Below are 21,742 nucleotides of genomic sequence, written 5' to 3'. Positions count from 1 at the left end.
TCCCTCTATTTCAAGGCATCTTCCTCTTCCTCTCAGCTTGCCCCAGAATGTAGAAAGGGAGGGGAAGAGCAGTGTAGGAGTCTGAGGTTTCACTGAGGAAGGACACAGTGGGTTTTTTTTAATTTGCATTTATATCCCGCCCTTCTCCAAAGACTCAGGGCGGCTTACACTACGTCAAGCAATAGTCTTCATCCATTTGTATATTATATACAAAGTCAACTTATTGCCCCCAACAATCTGGGTCCTCATTTTACCTACCTTATAAAGGATGGAAGGCTGAGTCAACCTTGGGCCTGGTGGGACTTGAACCTGCAGTAACTGCAAGCAGCTGTGTTTAATAACAGACTGTCTTAGCAGCCTGAGCCACCAGAGGCCCAGTTGTGTGTTTCTCCTCTTTCTTTACCCCGTCTGAATGTAAGTATCAGAGTTGGCTTGCTGTCAGGGTTCCGACGGATGTCTTAATTAAATCATGAGCCTTGAACCAAGCTTCAAAAGAAATCCAGTTATTTATTAGGAGCTTCATGTCGGCATCAAATATCATTTCATTAAAACTTCCCACAAGGTCACAGCACACGGTGGCCTTCTAAATAGCCACAACAGTGGTAGGTTTCAAAATTTTTTACTACAGGTTCTGGCTTGGTGGGTGTGGCATGGCTTGATGGGCGTGGCAGGGCAAGGATACTGTAAAATCTCCATTCCCTCCCCAATCCAGGGAAAGGTCACTGCAAAATCCCCATTTCCTCCCCACCAGCTGGGACTCGGGAGGCAGAGAATAGATGGGTTCGGGGGCGGTCAAAATTTTTACTACCAATTCTCCGAACTACTCAAAATTTCCGCTACCGGTTCTCCAGAACTTGTCAGAACCTGCTGAAAGCCACCTCTCAGCCACAACCATATCCTCTCACATCCAAGCTTGCAATCCTGTTGCTGCTGACCAGGGTTAATTGTCATCCAATTCACCTAGGGGTGGCTTTTCCCTAAACTCCCCTAGTTGTGCCGTTTCCATACCAGGTGGATAGAATCGTCATTAACTCATCTCAAAAAGTTTGGGGTAAGAAAACATTACCAAGAAGAAAACGTGGTTAATGATGCCCTTTGGGTGCACCGAACTAATTTTTAATTAAGCCAGTTTTGCAAAATAATGTTATTGTGTGTCAAGAGGAAGGAGGATGCTAATTCCGCCAGCTGCCTGAGGGCTTGACAATCTTTAATAAATGCTCTCACTATAAAGCTTCCCAGGATTATTATGGTGAGGCAAAAAAAGGTTTACGCTAGACTTAGATACAAGTGCACACTAAATAATAATAATACTTAATACGAAGGTCTTATCTAGTTTTGATCCTAGGTTCAGGAGGAGAGCCTCTGAGATGCTTCAGGAGTCTGGATGAAATTTGCTAGTCTCTCTTTATTGTAAGAATTACGAGCAATTCCTTATCTAGACTGGAAGATGTAGAAGAAACTGCCCAGGATTCCCAAAACCAGCACCATATTGCTCAGTTTCACGCTGGCGGCCCCACTGATGTTACAGAGGGAAAATTGGCAGCACTTCGTAGCGATGGATGATGATCCTGTGGTTACGAAGTTTTCTTCACAAGTTGGAGCACATCGCTTGCTGATCCGGTAGTCATCGGGCTCACCTTATGCAGCAAAATAAAATCAAGCAATTATATAAAATGCAAGAAATTAGAAGCCACCAAAAAAAAGGGGGCGGGATTTCAGCCCTATCTAGATTCAGCTTCCCTTTCTGGCTGGACCTTCTAATTGGACCACTTGAAGATGGGTGGACTTCAACTCCCAGAATTCCCCAGCCAGCAGAGGTTGAAGTCCACCCAGTTTCAAATTGCTGAAGCTAAGAAACGTTTCCTGGGTTCCCGACTCCCTTGGCAAATGTCTACTTTCCAAGTGTCCCACTTCACAGCTTATGGGAAGAACATTAAACATCCTTCATTTCCCTGGTACATCCTTTCTTCCTCCAACTTTCTTAACCATGGTTGAACCCCGGGGTGAAATGCTCCCAGTTCGGACTGGATCGTGCGATCTGGTAGAAATTATGGCTAGTAGTTCGGCGATTTGATAGCGATGGTGGAGCAAAGCTCCGCCCACCTGCCCAGGTGTCATTACTTCCTGGTTTTAACCAGGAAGTAATGTGTTTTTTACCTTCTGCACATGCGCAGAAGGTTTTGTGCGTACGCAGAAGGTCTCTGTGTGCATGTGACAGACATGTGTGAAGCAAGCGAATGAGTGCAGCATGTGTACTTCCCAACTGGTAAGGAAGGTAAGTAGATTTCACCCGTGGTTGAACCTCTCTGGTCTATAACATTGGGATCAAGTCTATCTGAACCCACCGTCTTCTTGCCAGCTTCCCTTCCAGTCAAACCTCTGGAGAATCAATAACTTGGAAATGAAGTAAGTTCAAAAGAAACTTTCTTCTGTTCATCTTACAATTCTAGTCTGGGTCCAAACTTTTTAACATAACATAATAACAGAGTTGGAAGGGACCTTGGAGGTCTTCTAGTCCAACCCCCTGCCCAGGCAGGAAACCCTACACCATTTCAGACAAATGGCTATCCAACATTTTCTTAAAAATTTCCAGTGTTGGAGCATTCACAACTTCTGCAGGCAAGTCATTCCACTTATTGATTGTTCTAACTTCTGAATATCGACATCATGGCATCTCTGTTCCCAGGATTTAAGAGCAACGTTCAATATTTTTAAGATGAAAATAGTTTCAGTATTAGATCAACCCCATAAGCCGCTTTCTGGTTCATTGCAAATGTAGCCCATACAGTAATTTTTTCTGCTTCCATGTCCTAAAGATGCTTTTTTTTTTTTCAAGAGGCAACTGAACTTTCTGGTTTTTCCTTTGAAGACGTTTTGCTTCTCATCCAAGAAGCTTCTTCAGCTCTGCGTTGTGGTCCGCCAGCAGCCTGCGGAGCTGGCAACAGAGTCAGACAGCGATGAGGCTGAGGTGGGGCCAGGGCCATCGGGGAGTGAGGTGCGGACTCCAGAGCCTTCAGAAACTGATAGTAGTGAGGCAGAGGAACAGGAGGAGCCTGTTCCTAATGCACGCATGAGAAGAGCTGCCAGAAGGCAAGAGCAGCTCAAGCAGAGAGGACAACTCAGGAGTAGGGCCAAGAAATGATTGGCCCCTCCCATAAGGCTTAAAGCAGACCAGCACCGGCATTTGGGCTTTGCTGGAAAACAACGTTGGTAGCTTCATTTTCTGCTTCGTCTACGTCTTGCATTTATTTTTGTGACTTCTGAACGTTTGCCAAGAAAGGCCTTTGGCAGTTTGCCTAATTGGACCAAGGTTTGCGATAGGACTGAGGAATTTGTGTTGGGAGGAATTTGCTTTAATTTAGTTGAACTACACTGGGAATGAAGTAATTCTCAGCTGTTTGAATAAAGTTTGTTTGTTTTTTCACTGACTGAGTTTCCCTGTCAGGCCTGGAAACCATACTAGACTTTAGGGTTCCAGGCGCTGCCACATTTTTCCCCTGAGGGGAAGAAGGGGGGTTGAGGGGTATGGTAACATTCTTCAAGCGGTCAAGGTCGGATGGTGTTCACATCTGCAGGAGGAGTGGCGAGAAGATATTCGAATGAACTGGGAGAACATGGGACCATGTGACCATCAAAGGGGTCAGGGGGGTGGGAGTCTTGGGGTTTGTATAACTGGGAAAAGAATCCGGAAGTTCAGTTTTGGAATTTCACTCATCGTGTGCCAGTTTCCTCATGCTAGTAAAGAACTCTGAAAGACAATGGCTTCTGAGTTTTTTTTTATGCAGAAGAGGTTTTTCTGGAATCTTGACATTCCTACTACCTACTTGGGCCTGGGTCACAACACTCTGACAGGATGGTGGGGAATGGAAGGATTGATATTCCTTGCAGACAGCTGGTCATTTGCGTTTTTTTAGAGAGTCGTTGAGGCCACTTGGAGGTTCATTTGTGTCGTCAGGGCCACCTGAGTGGTGCCAATGGGTGTGGAGCCTTCTTGGAACTGCTGAAAGGATTGTGTTGTAGACCGGAGATGGTCTTCAAAGAAAAACCAGAAAATCCAGTTTGCCTCTTGAAAAAGCACCTTTGGGACAACCATGACCTGGAGGACGGAGAACCTCCATAGAGATTCTGCTTCAATAATACATACCGGATCTGCCACGGGTAACCGTTTTAATGGTACTACAGTGTTTGTCTGTTTCCGCGCACTTCTTCATTGACATACAGTTCCAGTTGGAAGGCTCATTTTCACAGTAATAGCAGGAGAGGGAATAAACTGGAAAAAAGACGGAAAAACATATTTTATACAAGAGTAGCCCGGCTAAACATCTCTCGTCCATTAAGAAACTTTCCATGCTAGGAATCCAGTATTCCTGGACTTTGTAGTCCAACCTAGGAATGGCTGGGCATTTTAAATCCAAATACAGGTAGTCCCCACCTTACGACCGCAGCTGAGCCGAAACTTTCTGTTGCTAAGCGAGGCAGTGTTCAAGTGACTTTTGCTCCATTTTACCGCCTTTCGTGGCACAGTTGTTCAGTGAGCCACTGCAGTTGTTAAGTTAGCAACACGGTTGTTGAGTAAATCTGGCTTCCCCGTTGACTTTGGCTGGGCAAAGTCACGTGACACACACACACACCCCGTCCTGGGACACTGTCATAAATATGCGCAGTTGGCAAAGGTCTGAATTTTGATCACATGACCCTGGGGAACGCAGCAATGGTCGTAAATGTGGAAAACGACCATGAATCACATTTTTTCAGAGCCATTGTAAATTCAAATGGTCACTAAATGAACTGTTGTAAGTCAAGGACTACCTGTACAAGTTGAACCAAAATATATCAGCAGACAGATTTTTTTTTAGACTTTGTTATAATTACAAGGAAGAGCAATTATTAAGTTATTAGACAAAATAATTAGACACTTCGAAAAGCATTTCGGGTGGATCCCAAATTTGGAACATTGCAATCCTTTTTTTTTTTTAAGCAAGCTCTTTGGATTTTTACAAAATCACGAGTTGTTGGTCAAAAACTGCACAGGTAATCTTCATTTAGCAACTGCCTCATTTAGCAACCATCTGCAGTTATGATGGTAATGAAAAGTAGCTTTATAACCAGTTTATGAGGTTAGATAAGGTGTTCCCTATTTTGACTACTTGTTGCCTGTTTGATAGGAATGCAGCTATCCACTTATGCAGGAATCCAGAAACAACATAAGAGTTTAGTTTTAGAAGTAGCTTTCCATGTACCACTGAATCGAAGGCTTTACAGAAGTCTATATAAATTGCATCTATTGATTTACCCTGGTTGAGTTTTGAAGTCCATACATTTTTGCAGTGTAATAGTTGCAGGTTGCAGGACAATTTTTTTCTAAAGCCAAATTGCTTGTTAGAGAGGAGGTTGTTAGTCTCTAAGTAAAGGGTAATGATTCGGTTTATGATAGATTCCATGACTTTGCAGGTGACACAACATAATGAGATTGGTCTGTAATTACCAACTAGGCTTGGGTCGCCCTTTTTACTTGTACATCTTCTACTACATTCAGTCACAAAGCCTCAAGAGCCAGCCAAGCTATTCTGGTTACGATCTTGAAGTCCACATCTAATTGCTGGTTGTCCATTTACCCTTAGATCTGCAGGACCTGATGAAATTCTAATGGAGATTGAGACATCTAAAATCCGCTTGTTTGTTTTTCTGCCCTGCCTAAGTTGAAATAACTCATTAGGCCCAAATAGCTGGGTGGAGTTGCCGCACCTATTCAAAGGGGACTAACCCAGAAATGAATACAAGAAAGAAAAATTCCCTGGGGTGGTTTCATTAGAAGCTAGTAGGTGGTGGAACTGGCAAATGACCTGTGAGTGAAACCTATTTGCATTGCATCATTTCATCTATCACCAGAGTTTGGGAAGCGTGAAAGACACAACGAGAAAGATTGGCACTAATTCAAATCAGCCTTAGGATTTTCCCAGGGCATAAATTGGGTCATTAATCTAATTTCTCAAACTTGCCCAGCCAGTCTCTGAGAATCAGACACGATCGAACAAAAGAAACAAAAAATAAATATGAGAGCAAACTCTGTGTAGCAGTTAAAAACTGGATGGGGAAGAACAGGCTTCGACTCAACCCTTCCAAGACCGAGTGGCTGTGGATGCCGGCATCCCGGCACAGCCAGCTGATTCCATCACTGACTGTTGGGGGCGAATCATTGGCCCCTAGGGAGAGGGTCCGCAACTTAGGCGTTCTCCTGGATGTACGGTTGTCTTTAGAAGAACATATGATGTCCGTTGCCAGGGCAGCTTTTTATCAGGTTCACCTGATACGCCAGTTGCGTCCCTTCCTAGACTGGGATTCCCTATGCACGGTCACTCATGCCCTTGTCACTTCCCGCCTGGACTACTGCAATGCTCTCTACATGGGGCTCCCCTTGAAGAGCACCCAGAGGCTCCAGCTGGTCCAGAATGCGGCTGCGCAGGTAATAGAGGGAGCAACACGATGCTCCCATGTAACACCTCTCCTGCGCAAGCTGCACTGGTTGCTGGTGATCTTCCGGGTGCAATTCAAGGTGTTGGTTATTGTTAGGTTCGGGAAGTAACGAGGCTGGAGACCAGGGTAGTGACAACAGCTCTTTAATATATGGTGAACCCAGCAACAGGCTGGGGAAAAACCTCTCCTTTTATACAGTTCTGCTGGAGGCTTCGTCCAATCAGCAACGTGCTGAGTTCCCGCTCAAATATTTAAAGGCACACTGTTAATACATAACACTCCTCCCCTCCCAGAAAACACTTGGTCTTATTTACATATTTATTTACATGTTATTTTTCGACGTAGTCACGCAAATAACCTGGGCGTCTCCTAGTTCTTTCTGACCTGCGCGGTTCAGTTCTGGGTGGTGTTTGAGCTGGTCGGAGGGCTGTTTTCCTCCCAGCTCTTTCTCTGTGCCATCGGGCTCTGGATTATTGGCCGACTCTTTTTCTTGGCCATCCGGCTTTGGATTAATTTTGGGATTTTCCTTGCTGTTTCCCTCGGGGACCTGATGGCGTCGCTGGAACTCTGGGACCTCAGCTAAGTCTTGCGCCTCCCCCCGGTCATTGTCAGCTGTGGATTCAAAGTGGTATTGGTCATTACCTGTCTCTGTTGGTTCGGTTTGGTCAGTTATTCGTTTCCTTAACTGATCTATGTGGCGCCGCCACATTCGGTTGTCTGGTAGCTCTACCACATACGATTTTGGCCCTGTTACTCTTGTTACTTGTCCTGCGAGCCAACTAGGGCCGTCCCCATAGTTTCGGGCCCACACCCGGTCGCCTATGCTCAATTCCTTGTTTTTCTAGCTCCCCTTGTAACCCTCGGGTGTGTAATGGGGGTTCAAGCAGTCAAGTGGGCACGGAGTTTTCGTCCCATTAGCAATTCGGCTGGGCTTTTCCCAGTGGCTGTGCTTGGGGTTCTGTGCTGGACGGCTAGGAAAAAGTCTATTTTGTTTGCCAGTCACCTGGCTTGAGCCTGGACAATGCCTCCTTAGCGCTCGGACGGAACGCCTGCAAGGCCATTCGACGCGGGGTGGAAAGGGGCAGAGAGGGCATGTCGGATGCCTTCCTCTGCGAGGTACTCTTCAAACGGGGCTGCCGTGAATTGGGGCCCATTGTCGGACACCAGAGTGTCCGGCAACCCGTGAGTTGCGAATAGGTGGCGCAGGGTTGCGATTACTGCTTGCTGTGGTGGACTTCATAAGTATGATCTCTAACCATTTGGAAAATGCGTCCACCACCACTAGGAACGTTTGGCCGTGAAAGGGCCAGCAAAGTCAATGTGGATTCTTGACCAAGGCCCTTGGGGCTTTTCCCATTCTCTGACTGGGGCTGTTGGGGTAGCGGTCTGGACTCTTGGCAAGCTTGGCATTTCCCTACCCTCTCAGCAATCTCTGCGTCCATGAGTGGCCACCATACATAGCTTCTAGCTAACCCTTCATCCTTACGATGCCTGGGTGACCTCGTGGAGGAGGTCCAATACCTTGCCCTTAACTTAACAGGAATTATTACACGATCACCCCATAACAGGCACCCCTTGAGCCGAGAGCTCATCACGTTTCTTAACAAATTCTTTGAACCGTTAGCCCGGGCAGCGGCCACCCTCTGTACCCAACCGAGTACAGTCCTTAACACAATGTCGGTATGATGCCGAGCCACTTCCTTTGATGTGACTGGGCCAGAGTCAACAGTCAATAAGGAGGATGGGTGTCCCGGAGTGGGGTCTTGATCGCCCCTGGCAGTGGGCATCGGCTCAATCGTCTGCATGCCCCACTTCTTTCCGGTCGATGCTGCAGCTTGTATGAGTAAGCGGCTAAAATATAGTCCATCGAGTCAAGCGTGGCGAAAGTGCCACAGGCGTTGGCGGTCGCCAGCCAGTAATCCCAGTAACGGTCTGTGGTCAGTCACGATTTCAAAATTCCGCCCAAAGACATACTCATGGAATTTTTTGACCCCTGATACAATGGCTAATGCTTCTTTGTCTAATTGGCTGTAGTTCCTCTCTGGGGAGGACATCGTTCTAGAGTAGACGCTATAGGGGCTTCTGTGCCGTTTGGAAGTCTATGGCTGAGTACAGCCCCACCCCATAAGGTGACGATCGCAAACCAGCACTAGGGGTAGTGAGTCGTGATATTGGATGAGCAGGCTATCACTTGAGAGCAGGTTCTTTACTGCTTCAAAAGCCCTATTTTCTGACTTTCCCCAAGACCAAACAGTCTTTTTCCCTAAGAGCCTATGCAGCGGTTCCATAGCAGTTGCTTTGTTCTTTAAAAGACCGCGTAAAAATTAACCAATCCAGGAATGCCTGCAGCTCTGCTTTGTTTTTGGGCGCTGGAGCCTTCCTAATTGCCTTAACCTTGCTCTCAGTAGGGTGAATTCCTTTCTTGTCTATCCGGTAGCCCAAGAAATCGACCGATTCGACCCCTATCTGACATTTATTTGTCTTGACTTTTAATCCGGCTGTCGGAAAATGCTCAAGACCTTTCTTAACGCTCCCCAATTCCTCCATGTTTTCCCTGAAATTAGGACATCATCAGTAGGGAACTACCCTGGGAGCCCTTGCAGTAGTCGTTCCATCAGGTTTTGGAACAGCCCTGGTGCCACACTAACCCCAAATTGCAATCGGTGCACTTGAATGCCCCCTGTGCGTCTGTCGTTTGGGCTTGACTGTGCGGGTCTACTGGCAGTTGTTGGTAGGCTTGGGCCAAGTCTAACTTTGCAAAGACTTGCCCTTGCCCCAAGGAGTGCAATAAATGTTGCACTCAGGAACCCGGGTAGCGCTTTTCTGTAAGGCTTTGTTAAGCGTCGCCTTGTAGTCAGCGCAAATTCTAATTGACCCGTCCGGTTTTATTGGGGTGACGATTGGCGTCTCCCACTTTGCGTGATCGACTGGCACCAAAATCCCTGATTTATGAGCTTGTCCAGCTCCTTATCAATTTTGGTTTTAGGCAAAGGACTCTCCTCGCCTTAAGCCTAATGGGGGCTACCTGGGGTCTAAGTTGAAGGAAATAGGGTCCCCTTGTACTTGCCCAGGCAGTCCTTGAAGACATCTTGAACTCGTTAAAGAGAATGTCTTTCAAATTGCAGTCACTTCTGTAGATGCCAGTCACTCCCATGCCCAGGGCACGAAACCAGTCTAGTCCCAACAGACTGGGCAGAGTTCCTTCGACGATCGTGATGGGCAGGGTCTTTTGTGAGGGCCGTGCTCGACTCGGACGGAGGTGGTCCTCGAACAGGGATCGATTCCCTGGTAGTCGTGCACTCGTAGCCGCTGTGCTTGCAGATGGCGCTTCGCGACGGACGGCAGCGACTTCGCCAGGGTGTCCCAGGACATGATGGTGATCGCTGATCCCGTGTCTACTTCAAGCCTGCACCGTACTCCCTCGATCTTGGGCTTTGTAAAATCTTCTTTCCACTTTGGTTGAGGCGCGCCTATAATGACAGTCGTTTGGTTTGACTTGGCGCCTTTCTTGTTTGAACCAATCGGGCCGCCTTTCCGGTTCCGCTTTGATTGGCCGATTTGAATTTTCGGCGGGAAGGTTGGGCCGCTCTGCAAACCTGAGCTAAGTGTCCTTTCTTCCCACACCGCCGGCATGTTGCATCTTTAAACCTGCAGCGTTGGCGCTGATGCTGCCCTCCGCAGCTTCCGCACTCGCCACGGTCCTCAGTGTCGCGCTCTCGGTCCGGCAGACCTCTTCCTCATCCTCGCCTCACCTTCGGATTCGGACTGAATCTCCTCCTGGTGTACTGGCGTTGGCTTTGCGCCGCCTTGGATTGAAGAGGCTTTGCAGAGTCTCTGCTGCTTTAGTAGACATTTCATGTGCTCTGGCCTCGCCCAGAGCGGTGGCTAGTGTCAGGTTGCTCCTGGCTAGCAGTCGTCGCCGTAGGCGGATGTCCTTGACCGGATGAGTTGCTCGAGTAGCACTTGCCTAAGTCTCGGTATCCACAGTCCTTGGACGCCTCTTCAACGCGGCCATGTAGTCACCGGCGGACTCGCCCATCTGTCTCGTTCTCCGAATTCAAACCGCTGCACGTATTTGGACGGCGCCGGTGCGAAATGGTTCTTCAGCAAAGTCTGCAGAGTCGGCCACGATACCGATTGTATCGGCGTTGGCTCTGCCAGGGCTTCCAACTGACATTACCTCGGCCCGCAATGGCTTAGGAAGTAAGCCCGTTTGCGGTTATCAGGGATCCTGTAGTTCGTTGGCTTTAGAAAGCTTTAAACGGGTCATATATGTTCCCCATTTCTCCTTGCCCGGGTTGTACGGTGCGGGTGGCGTGTTTGCCATTTCCGCGTTTCTGCCCTGAGTTTGCTGGGTTCGGAACTAGCGTGCTTCAGCTCGGTTCTGGTTCTCCTTAGCCTCGAGATCCCATCCTCGTCGCCAATGTTAGGTTCGGGAAGTAACGAGGCTGGAGACCAGGGTAGTGACAACAGCTCTTTAATATATGGTGAACCCAGCAACAGGCTGGGGAAAAACCTCTCCTTTTATACAGTTCTGCTGGAGGCTTCGTCCAATCAGCAACGTGCTGAGTTCCCGCTCAAATATTTAAAGGCACACTGTTAATACATAACAGTTATCACCTTTAAAGCGCTCCATGGCATAGGACCAGGTTATCTACGGGACCGCCTACTGCCACCAATAGCCTCCTTCTCTGTGGGGGCTCCGGCCCTTTGGAATGAGCTGCCTCCGGGGATACGTCAACTCCCTGACCTCTGGACCTTCAAACGCGAGCGTAAGACCTTTTTGTTCTATGGTGCTGGACTGGCCTAACGCAATTTTAATGTAGGGGTTTTATTAGGGTTTTATAACAGTTTTAACTTGTTTTGGCCAAATTAGAATCAGATTTTTAAAATGTTTTAATTTATTTTTTTTTATTCAAAAAGTTTTACAAAAAAATTTTTTTGCCCCTTTGCCCCCAACCCCCCTCCCTTCACTGATCCCTCCCCCCTCCCCCCTGACTTCCCGGAAGAAGCACAAGGTATAGTTAAAAATAAAACAAACATATGCTAAGAAATTTTTTCCCCAAAACTATTATACCAATTTTCCCTCTCTAGCTCTGACTTCTTCCTAACATAACCAAAATCCTTCAGAAAAAGAAAAAAAAAATTAACAATTAACAGTAATAAAATATATAAATCAATAGAACAAATTAATCCTAAAGTATTTAAAACCAGCTAAAGCATAAAAATCCAATCCAATTCAAAGAATATCTTAAAATGTTTTAATTTTTGTTTATGTTGTTTTATTCTGGCTGTAAACCGCCCTGAGTCCTTCGGGAGAAGGGCGGTATAGAAAATAAATAAATAAATAAATAAATAAATAAATAAATAAATAAATAAATAAATAAATAAATAAATAAATAAATAATAAACTGTCATTCACTGGGCCAGGCCTCTCCACATCTTCCAATCTTGCACAGTTCTTTGAATTGATGTTATCAGCTTTGATAGTATCCAGCCACTATGGTATCCTTTGATGGCCTGATTTCCTTTTATCGCAAACTCTTCCGAACAAATCCCTTGTGTAGCTTTCCTGGGGGATTCTAGGAGTTGAAGATCACCCATCTTAAAGTTGCCAAGGTTGAGAAACACTAGAAATTTGTGAGAAATATCTTCAAAGGCATCATGCAGTCATACTTGTAGATCGCCACAAATAGCAATGGCACTTAAGACTTATATACCCCTTCATAGTGCTTTTACAGCCCTCTCTAAGCAGTTTACAGAGTCAGCCTCTTGCCCCCCAACAATCTGAGTCCTCATTTTACCCACCTTGGAAGGATGGAAGGCTGAGTCAACCTTGAGCCTGCTGAGATTTGAACTGCCAAATTAGAGGCAGCCGGCAGTCAGCAGAAGGAGCCTGCAGTACTGCACTCTAACCACTGCGCCATCTCAGCTCTTAAAATCAATTAAATCAATTAAGATGTAGAGCAATGAAAACAAAGCAAAAAAGAAGAGAGGGAAAATAAATTTAAAAAAAAACAAGAGTAGAAGTATAAATTGATACCCGGGATAGTCAGATTAAGCCAATCAGAATAGTGGGAAGGGACCTTGGAGGTCTTCTAGTCCAGCCCCCTGCTCAAGCAAGAGACCCTATACCATTTGAGACAAGTGACTGTCCAGTCTCTTCTTAGAAGCCTCCAGTGATGGAGGCACCCACAACTTCTGTAATCAAGCCATTCCACTGATTAACAAACATAATAACAGAGTTGGAAAGGACCTTGGAGGTCTTCTAGTCCAGCCCCCTGCTCAAGTAGGAGACCCTATACCCAGTGGTGGGATTCAAGTAATTTAACAACCGGTTCTCTGCTCTAATGATTTCTTCCAACGACCAGTTTGCCAAACTGTTCAGAAAGTTAACAACCGGTTCTCCCGAAGTGGTGCGGAGTGGCTGAATCCCATCACTGCCTATACCACTTCAAACAAGTGACCGTCCAGTGGCCATTCAGACAAGTGACCATCCTTATTAGAAGCCTCCAGTGATGGAGCAACCAAAACTTCTGGAGGCAAGCTGTTAGAAAGCAAATGAGCTCCTATCAGTGTTTTTCATACACAGCAAACTTCAGATGTATGGACTTCCACTCTGTGGCACATGCCATCAAGTTCCACCTTCTTGAATTTCGTTTTTTAAACTCCCTTGCGGATGTACCTTCTTGAAAAGTAGCGAATGGCGCCTGTAACCTCTGAGCCTCTGTGGCTCAGGCTGCTAAGACAGTCTGTTATTAACAGCAGCTGCCTGCAATTACTGCAGGTTCTAGTCCCACCAGGCCCAAGGTTGACTCAGCCTTCCATCCTTTATAAGGTCGGTAAAATGAGGACCCGGATTGTTGGGGGCAATAAGTTGACTTTGTATATAATATACAAACGGATGAAGACTATTGCTTAACATAGTGTAAGCCGCCCTGAGTCTTCGGAGAAGGGCGGGATATAAATGCAAATTTTTTTAAAAAACCGTAATGCAGTTGGCTACAAGGCGTTGACCTCTTGCCCGTATGATCAGCGTAGTTCCGTCATATTAGTTGTCATGTCTTTAATATGCAACCTGCATCAGCTTCCCTCACAGAAGAGGCTGGTTAGGAGAGGTTCTTTCTTATCAGATCGTAAATAATTGAGCAGAAGATCTAATTGGTGTTTGTAGGCCAAGTCATCCACTCCCATATCTCTTGATTTCCTGTTTGGGTTGAGAGGTGACCTCCTCAGCAATTGTGTCGTTCATCCAAACCCATAAAGCACATTGAAAATCATCTTTCTTTTGGGACAGGCCCAAATGACTGTGCCAAACCTTCCAAGGGTATTTCAATTTGGCAATCATTTGGATAAAAACCCCTTTTCATCGATAGCCAAGGGAGTGTGTGTAGATACTGCAGAAAGTTAGCAAACCACCCCCTTCTCCTAGAAGAATGAAATATTGGGGGATATTAAAAAAAGGCAGAATATTATTTATTTATTTATTCATATTTTTATACTGCCCTTCTCCGAAGACTCAGGGCGGTGTACAGCCAATAAAACGACAAGAATCCCAACAAATTTAAAATACACTATCAAATTTAAAAAACTGATTCAATCGCTGTAACTTAAAATATTAGCTAAAATTTATCAAAACTAAAACCTTGGTAAAAACCCTATAAAAACCCACTAAAACCCCCATACTAAAATCAATCAGGCCAGCCCCGCTTGGTGAAAAAAGAAAGTCTTGAGCTCGCGTTTAAAGGTCCAGAGATCAGGGAGGAGACAGAGTCCCACCGGCAGCTCATCCATAAAGCCGGGGCCCCCACAGAGAACGCCCTTCCCCTGGGGGCCGCCAGCCGACATTGACTAGCCGACAGCACCCTAAGAAGACGCTCCCTGTGGGTGCGCACTGGACGTATCGGACAATGAAAGGTAACTGTCGGCAGCAGGCAGTCCTGTAAATATCCCGGTCCAATGCCATGGAGCGCTTTAAAGGTGATAACCAAGACCTTGAAGCGCACCCGGAAGACCACCGGCAACCAATGCAGCCTACGCAGGAGAGGTGTTACATGGGAGCTACGAGGAGCTCCCTCAATCCCCCGCGCGGCCGCATTCTGCACCAGTTGGAGCCTCCGGGTGCTCCTCAAGGGGAGCCCCATGTAGAGAGCATTGCAGTAATCCAGACGGGAAGTGATGAGGGCATGAGTGACCGTGCATAACGTGTCCCGGTCCAGGAAAGGGCGCAATTGGCGAATCAGGCGAACCTGATGAAAAGCTCCCCTGGCGACGGCTGTCAAATGGTCTTCTAAAGACAGCCGTGCATCCAGGAGAACGCCTAAATTGCGCACCGATTCCCTGGGGGCTAACGATTCGCCCCCCACAGTCAGCGATGGAGTAAGCTGACTGTGCCGGGACGCCGGCATCCACAGCCACTCCGTCTTGGATGGGTTGAGTCGGAGCCTGTTCGTCCCCATATTATATTTCCCCTAAAAGAAAAATAAAGAAATCGTAAGGGAGACAGAAACTCAGAGCCTCAGCTCCCTCCCACCCCCCAGCAGATAGCTTGTGCCCATTGAGAAAGATTGGGCCAGCCTATCTACAAAACAAAAGACCTTCAGCTCCAGGAGGATAGGATTAAGACATGACCCTCCAGGACATAATAGGCAGTGGTGGGATTCAGCCAGTTCGCACCACTTTGGGAGAACCGGTTGTTAACTTTCTGAGCAGTTTGGCAAACTGGTTGTTGGAAGAAATCATTAGGGCAGACAACCGGTTGTTAAATTACTTGAATCCCACCACTGATAATAGGATTAACCCACTACCATCTAGCAGCAGAGCTCACCACACTGCGCAATCTCCTAAGGACATTGCATCACCCTCCAAACTTCAACCAGACTTAGATCAGGCAGCCTATAGAGTCAGCTATGACCCCTGCAACAGCCAATAGAATACATGTTCTTGCACAGGAACAGGAAGCTCAAGTGCAAAACCCTCTTCTTTGGCCTCCTGCATCTCACCCAGCCATGCATCCCAGATAGAGGTAGCTTCTGTCTTGCTGGCTGCGATTCCAACCGTTTGGAGCTAGCACAGTCCCCAGACTGATTTAAAATATCTGTCTAACCAAAAAATGTTTGAAAGCAAGAAAGAGAGAAGACAGAAACGGGTTTGACTTCATTTTTCCTCCAGTGTTTCAATTTTAGTTTTCAAGGATTTCAAGAATGAAAACTCAGAAATATTCATGTCTGTTCGCATCATAGTAGATGATGGTAGAATGTATGTATTATTATTATTATCTCTTTTATTCATTAAACATGAAACTCAGAGATGATGATAATAATAATAATAATAATAATAATAATAATAATAATAATAATAATAATAATAACAATAACAATAACAATAACAATAATAATAATAATAATAATAATAATAATAATAATAATAATAACAACAACAATAATAATAATAATAATGAAGAAACATGTAACAGTGATACCCATTGTCATCGGGGTACTTGGTACCATGTCCAAGAATTTTATAAGATACATCAACAAATTGCAGCTTCCTGCAATAACACCAGCAGAACTGCAAAAAACTGCGCTACTCGGAACATCATACATCTTAAGAAGGTACTTGGTTGATACCTAGGATGCTGGCAGCAACCCATATCAACCATTAGCACCAGTCAATGCTATTTGTGATGCATTTTTGAATGTTCAGTTGACTGAGTTTCATGTTTGATGAATAAAGATAATAATACTATAATTATTGCTTTCTACTATAATCTACCATGATGCAAACAGACATGAAAATTATTATTATTATCATTTACATTATTCATTAAACATGAAACTCAGTTAACTGAACATTTTAAAACACCATTGACTGGTATTATTATTATTTACACAAAATGACAGTATACGCAGCAAACGAGATAACTATGCTGGATTTCGTATCACGGATCACTAGTCGAACCCTTCCCAAGCGTTTAGGACTGCGTGATGTATCGGCGAATTATGCGAGCAGATCCCAGTAAGGTGGCCTTCTGCAGCTGACCAATGGTGATCTTGTCAGCGCCAATTGCTTTGAAGTGCTTGCCTGGGTATTTAGGCACAGCTCCCAGTGTGCCGAGTACCACTGGAACCACCTGCACTGGTTTATGCCAGAGTCTCTGCAATTCGATTCTCAAATCTTGATATCTGGTGACTTTTTCAAGTTGTTTCTCACCAATTCTGCTGTCACCAGGTATAATATATTATTATGATTATGATTATGATGATTATTATTATGTCACCTGTTGTTGTTGTTGTTGTTGTTGTTGTTGTTATTATTATTATTATTATTATTATTATTATTATTATTATTACTATTACTATTACTCTTATTTGCAGAACCAGACAGATCTTTAGACTGGATATTCACCTATCAAGTCCTTCTCAAAGACCTGGGATAGACAGATGTTGTCTGATGTGTAAATATCATCACAGAATATCGGTTGCTGTCGTCATTATTCTTTTGCTGATACTACCTGAACATTTGTTTTTGTTTTCTTTTTGTATTTCTGTCCTTTGACATTGCATCTTATTTACCTTCCGGCTATTAATAAATGTAATAAATGTTAATAAATGTAAATGTACATTAATAAATGTAAATACACAGGCATATCTGATTTGTCATATTTATTTTAAGCGTTCCCTAATTTTTTTTTAATGTAAACTGCCTCGAGACATTTGGAGCTGGGCAGCTTAAAAGAGTATTAAATAAACACATAGAATAGAATAGAATAGAATAGAATAGAATAGAATAGAATAGAATAGAATAGAATAGAATAGAATAGAATAGAATAGAATTTTTTATTGGCAAAGTGTGATTGGACAGACAAGGAATTTGTCTTGGTGCATATGCTCTCAGTGGACATAAAAGAAAAGATACCTTCATCAAGAACCATAGGGTACAACACAGAATAGAATAGAATAGAATAGAATAGAATAGAATAGAATAGAATAGAATAGAATAGAATAGAATAGAATAGAATAGAACAGAACAGAACAGAACAGAACAGAACAGAACAGAACAGAATAGAATAGAATAGAATAGAATAGAATAGAATAGAATAGAATAGAATAGAATTTTTATTGGCCAAGTGTGATTGGACACACAAGGAATTTGTCTTGGTGCATATGCTCTCAGTGTACATAAAAGAAAACATACCTTCATCAAGAATCATAGGGTACAACACAGAATAGAATAGAATAGAATAGAATAGAATAGAATAGAATAGAATAGAATAGAATTCTTTATTGGCCAAGTGTGATTGGACACACAAGGAATTTGTCTTGGTGCATATGCTCTCAGTGTACATAAAAGAAAACATACCTTCATCAAGAATCATAGGGTACAACACAGAATAGAATAGAATAGAATAGAATAGAATAGAATAGAATAGAATAGAATAGAATAGAATAGAATAGAATTCTTTATTGGCCAAGTGTGATTGGACACACAAGGAATTTGTCTTGGTGCATATGCTCTCAGTGTACATAAAAGAAAACATACCTTCATCAAGAATCATAGGGTACAACACAGAATAGAATAGAATAGAATAGAATAGAATAGAATAGAATAGAATAGAATAGAATAGAATTTTTTTATTGGCCAAGTGTGATTGGACACACAAGGAATTTGTCTTGGTGCAGATGCTCTCAGTGTACATTAAAAAAAAAATACCTTCATCAAGGTACAACATTTACAACACAATTGATGGTCAATATATCAATATAAATCATAAGGATTATCAGCAGCAAAGTTACAGTCATACAGTATGTGATGGTTTTATGGTAATTCACACGAGTAAATTACCATAAATCCTACATCACCGTAGCCAAGATCGACAACAGATTGTACACTTTCTCACAGAAAAGTATAGTTGTGTGATAGAATTCACGATCTCGCCGGAGCTTCCAGTCTCAGGTGAAGTCTATCTCACAAGGTTACGTGCAATAGGGATGGATAAAGAGTCGGACAAGAGCTACTCAATTTGTTCCAGAATGGAACGGTGGTGCAAACCTGAAAGAAACTTTTATTAATTTGACTATTTTTTTATTTATTTTTTTATTTAGTTATTTGATTAGGTGGTCACTCACCTGAAATAGATGACTCTGGGCATCTCTTATGTTGTTCTCCTTTTAGGTCACCCACTGGGACACCTTCCTACAGACCAATAGCCTTTAAGAACTGCCCCATCATTTTTTTTTAATTAATAAAAGCTATCAACACTTAATGAATAACATTCATTAAAATTACCATACCTTTCTCTGTGCAAATGATAGCCACCAGAAAGGCGACGAGCAGAGTTTTCATGGTTGCAAAGTCCTCCAGAGCTTCACCAGAAGCTCCTGCTAAGGGAAGGTTCTATTTATACCTTGGAGGTGTGGCCTTTTGCTGTTGTTGTTGTTGTTGTTATGGTGTGGGTTGCCTGAATTGCCATCACTACAAACTGCAAGGCAGAGAAATGCAAATCATTAAGGGAGGAATCCCAAATCCAGTAAAGAACGCCTAATCTCCTAGCAAGATGTCCCAGGCAGTTAAATTCTTGCTCTGCGTACAGCCCAGGAAAGTGTCTAATTGCCCAGAGAGAAATAACACTGAATTGGGTGGAGAAACAACCTCAGGTATCTCTTCTCTCCATTCCAAAGGTTATACTTGGCCAGGAGATGAGAAATTACGGCTGAGAAGGTATAGGGTTTCTTGCTTGAGCAGGGCAGGTTGGGCTAGAGGACCTTCAAGGTCCCTTTCCACTCTATTAGTCCACGTTCGATCTTTTGGACACATGGTGGAAGGCAATAGTCCTTTGAGAAGACCCTAACGCTTGGAGAAATTAAAGGCCATCCATGAGTCTGGATGGCTACAAGAAGCAATATAACAAGAACTCAGAAAAATGAGAACAAAAAACAACGATTTCTCAGTTCATTTACAGACAGACAGTCCTGGTGAAATGTATTCACTGCATTTCAAAGAGTCAGAAGCAACTGAAAATGACCAGAAGAAACCCAACAATAGAAGCGTCCTTCCCCAAGACTACTGAGTAGGGATCGTAGGTTTGAACAGCAGCCGTAAGTCACTGCTTGTAACTTCAAACCAGAGGTGGGTTTCAGCAGGTTCTGACCAGTTCTGGAGAACCGGTAGCGGAAATTTTGAGTAGTTCGGAGAACCGGTAAATACCACCTCTGACTGGCCCTGCCCCCATCTATTCTCTGCCTCCCGAGTCCCAGCTGATCGGGAGGAAATGGAGATTTTACAGTATCCTTCCCCTGCCATGCCCACCAAGCCATGCCATGCGCACCAAGCCACACCCACAGAACCGGTAGTAAAAAAAATTTGAATCCCACCACTGCTTCACACGGTCATATTGACCAGGCTGTAAGAAAGTTAGCACCCAACCCTCCCTTAGAAGCGTGGAATATTATAGGAGATATTAAAAAGGCAGAATATTATAGTTCCCCTAAAAGTGAAATAAAAAATCTTAAGGGAGAAACTCAGAACCCCAGCTCCCTGCCCCCCAGCAGATATTTTGTGCCCATTAAGAGAGACTGGGCCAGCCTATCTACAAAACAAAAGACCTTCAGCTTCAGGGCGATGGGATTAAGACTTGACCCTTCAGGATATAATAGGATTAACCCACTACCATCTAACAGCACAACTCATAATATTGCAAAATTTCCTAAGGACCCTCAGAAACCTCAACTAAACTTAGTTCAGACAGCCTATAGAGTCAGCTATGACTCCTACAACAGCCAATAGAATGTGTGTTCCTGCACAGGAACAGGAAGCTCAAGTGCAAAGCCCAAGAGAAGGTATAAATACCCCTCACTCACCTGCTTCATCAATAAATGGACCCTTTTTCCAATCAGCCTCCAGCCTCCATTTTGGCTATAGTGACCAGACGTCCCGCTTTTGGTGGGACAGTCCCGCTTTTTAATAATTTGTTCTGCGTCCCGCGGCAATTCCAAAAAGTCCCAATTTTTTTTTTTGTTTCACTCCCATTCTGGAAATGGGAGGCGGCAACGCAAGAGGAGGAGGCGCAGAAGGGGGAGTGGCACAGAAGGGGGCGCGAGAGGGAGGAGAGACGCCGCTTGTCTTCACCCGAGAGGAAGAGAAGAGCCGAGAGGAGAGCCGAGCCTGCCTGGAAGAGCCGAGAGGAGAGCCGAGCCTGCCTGGAAGAGCGAAGAAGCAGCAGCCGGTCCTCCTCCTTCAGGCAGGTGGCAAGACTCAGCGCGCATGCGCAGCCCCTCCCCGCTCCCGGTCAATGGTGTCCCGCTTTGCCATCGCTGAAATCTGATCACTTTAATTTTGGCTCCAGTGCCTTTCTCCCTGCTTGGAACTGAACCAGATGGATATTGCTTCCAACAAGGCCAAGTCAATCAGGTGTTGCAAGAGATCCTTATACCATCCTGGTCTAAATGGTTGTCCAGTCTCTTCTTGAAAACTTCCCATGATGGAGCATTGGAGCACCCATAACTTCCAGAGGTGGCTTTGATTTCAGCTTTAAATCACAGATTTCAGCTTTATTATTTCTCCTTCCTGTGAGCAATTTTCTGGTTTGGCTTTATCTAGAGTGGAATGAAGTTAACTTAGCAATTAGCTCGTCTTTGTGGATAACTAGTGATGATTTCAGCTTATCCCACACTTCTGCGTTTATGATTTGACCCAAATCAACTTCCTCAGCTGAAATTCAGACTTTGGCAAAGCTCCTTGTAAGAACCAGCTAATTTTGACTTCTTCGTCCATTGTTCCCAGTAGATTTTTTTAATCCTTTTCACTGAAACTGTTTGGCCCAGAACATCAAGGTGTTCTAATGCAGAGGTCTCCAACTTTGGCCACTTTAAGACTTGTGGACTTCAACTCCCATGCTGGCTGGGGAATTCTGGGAGTTGAAGTCCACAAGACTTAAAGTGGCCAAGGTTGGAGACCCCTGTTCTAATGTACAACGTTAATGCATTTACAGTGTGCAAACGAGGGGTGAAATGCTCCCGGTTCGGACCGGATCGCGCGATCCGGTAGCGAGGGGGGCAGGTAGTTCGGCGAACCAGTAGCAAAAATCCCTGCCCCCCACCCACTGCCTACACCTCGCTGTTCCTCTTCTCTGTCCCTGAAGCTCTCAGTGGTGATATAGCTGCAAACGGCCTTAAATGACTGCCGCACTCTCAGTAAAAAGAAATTGGTAGACCAGGGCCTCTATTTTTAAAGATGGTAGACCGGGGCCTCCCAAGTTTTGTATACTTTA

General features: G+C 44.6%; 1 protein-coding gene across 1 annotated transcript; it reads right to left on the bottom strand.

Moving 5' to 3' along the window:
- Positions 1 to 487: 487 nt before the first annotated feature.
- On the bottom strand, positions 488 to 20,652 carry LOC131193936 (lymphocyte antigen 6E-like). Its single transcript, XM_058174397.1, has 4 exons — positions 20,334 to 20,652; positions 18,768 to 18,955; positions 4,145 to 4,270; positions 488 to 1,637 (listed from the first exon to the last, which is right to left on the bottom strand). The coding sequence occupies exons 2-4, from the start codon at positions 18,817 to 18,819 to the stop codon at positions 1,432 to 1,434; spliced, it is 384 nt and encodes a 127-aa protein (XP_058030380.1). The 5' UTR covers positions 18,820 to 18,955; positions 20,334 to 20,652; the 3' UTR covers positions 488 to 1,431.
- Positions 20,653 to 21,742: the final 1,090 nt, after the last annotated feature.

The sequence above is a fragment of the Ahaetulla prasina genome, chromosome 3 (genome assembly GCF_028640845.1).
Source record: "Ahaetulla prasina isolate Xishuangbanna chromosome 3, ASM2864084v1, whole genome shotgun sequence".
Lineage (NCBI taxonomy): Eukaryota > Metazoa > Chordata > Lepidosauria > Squamata > Colubridae > Ahaetulla > Ahaetulla prasina.
The sequence above is the reverse complement of the archived record's forward strand: the minus strand, read 5'-3'. Positions and strand labels throughout refer to the sequence as shown.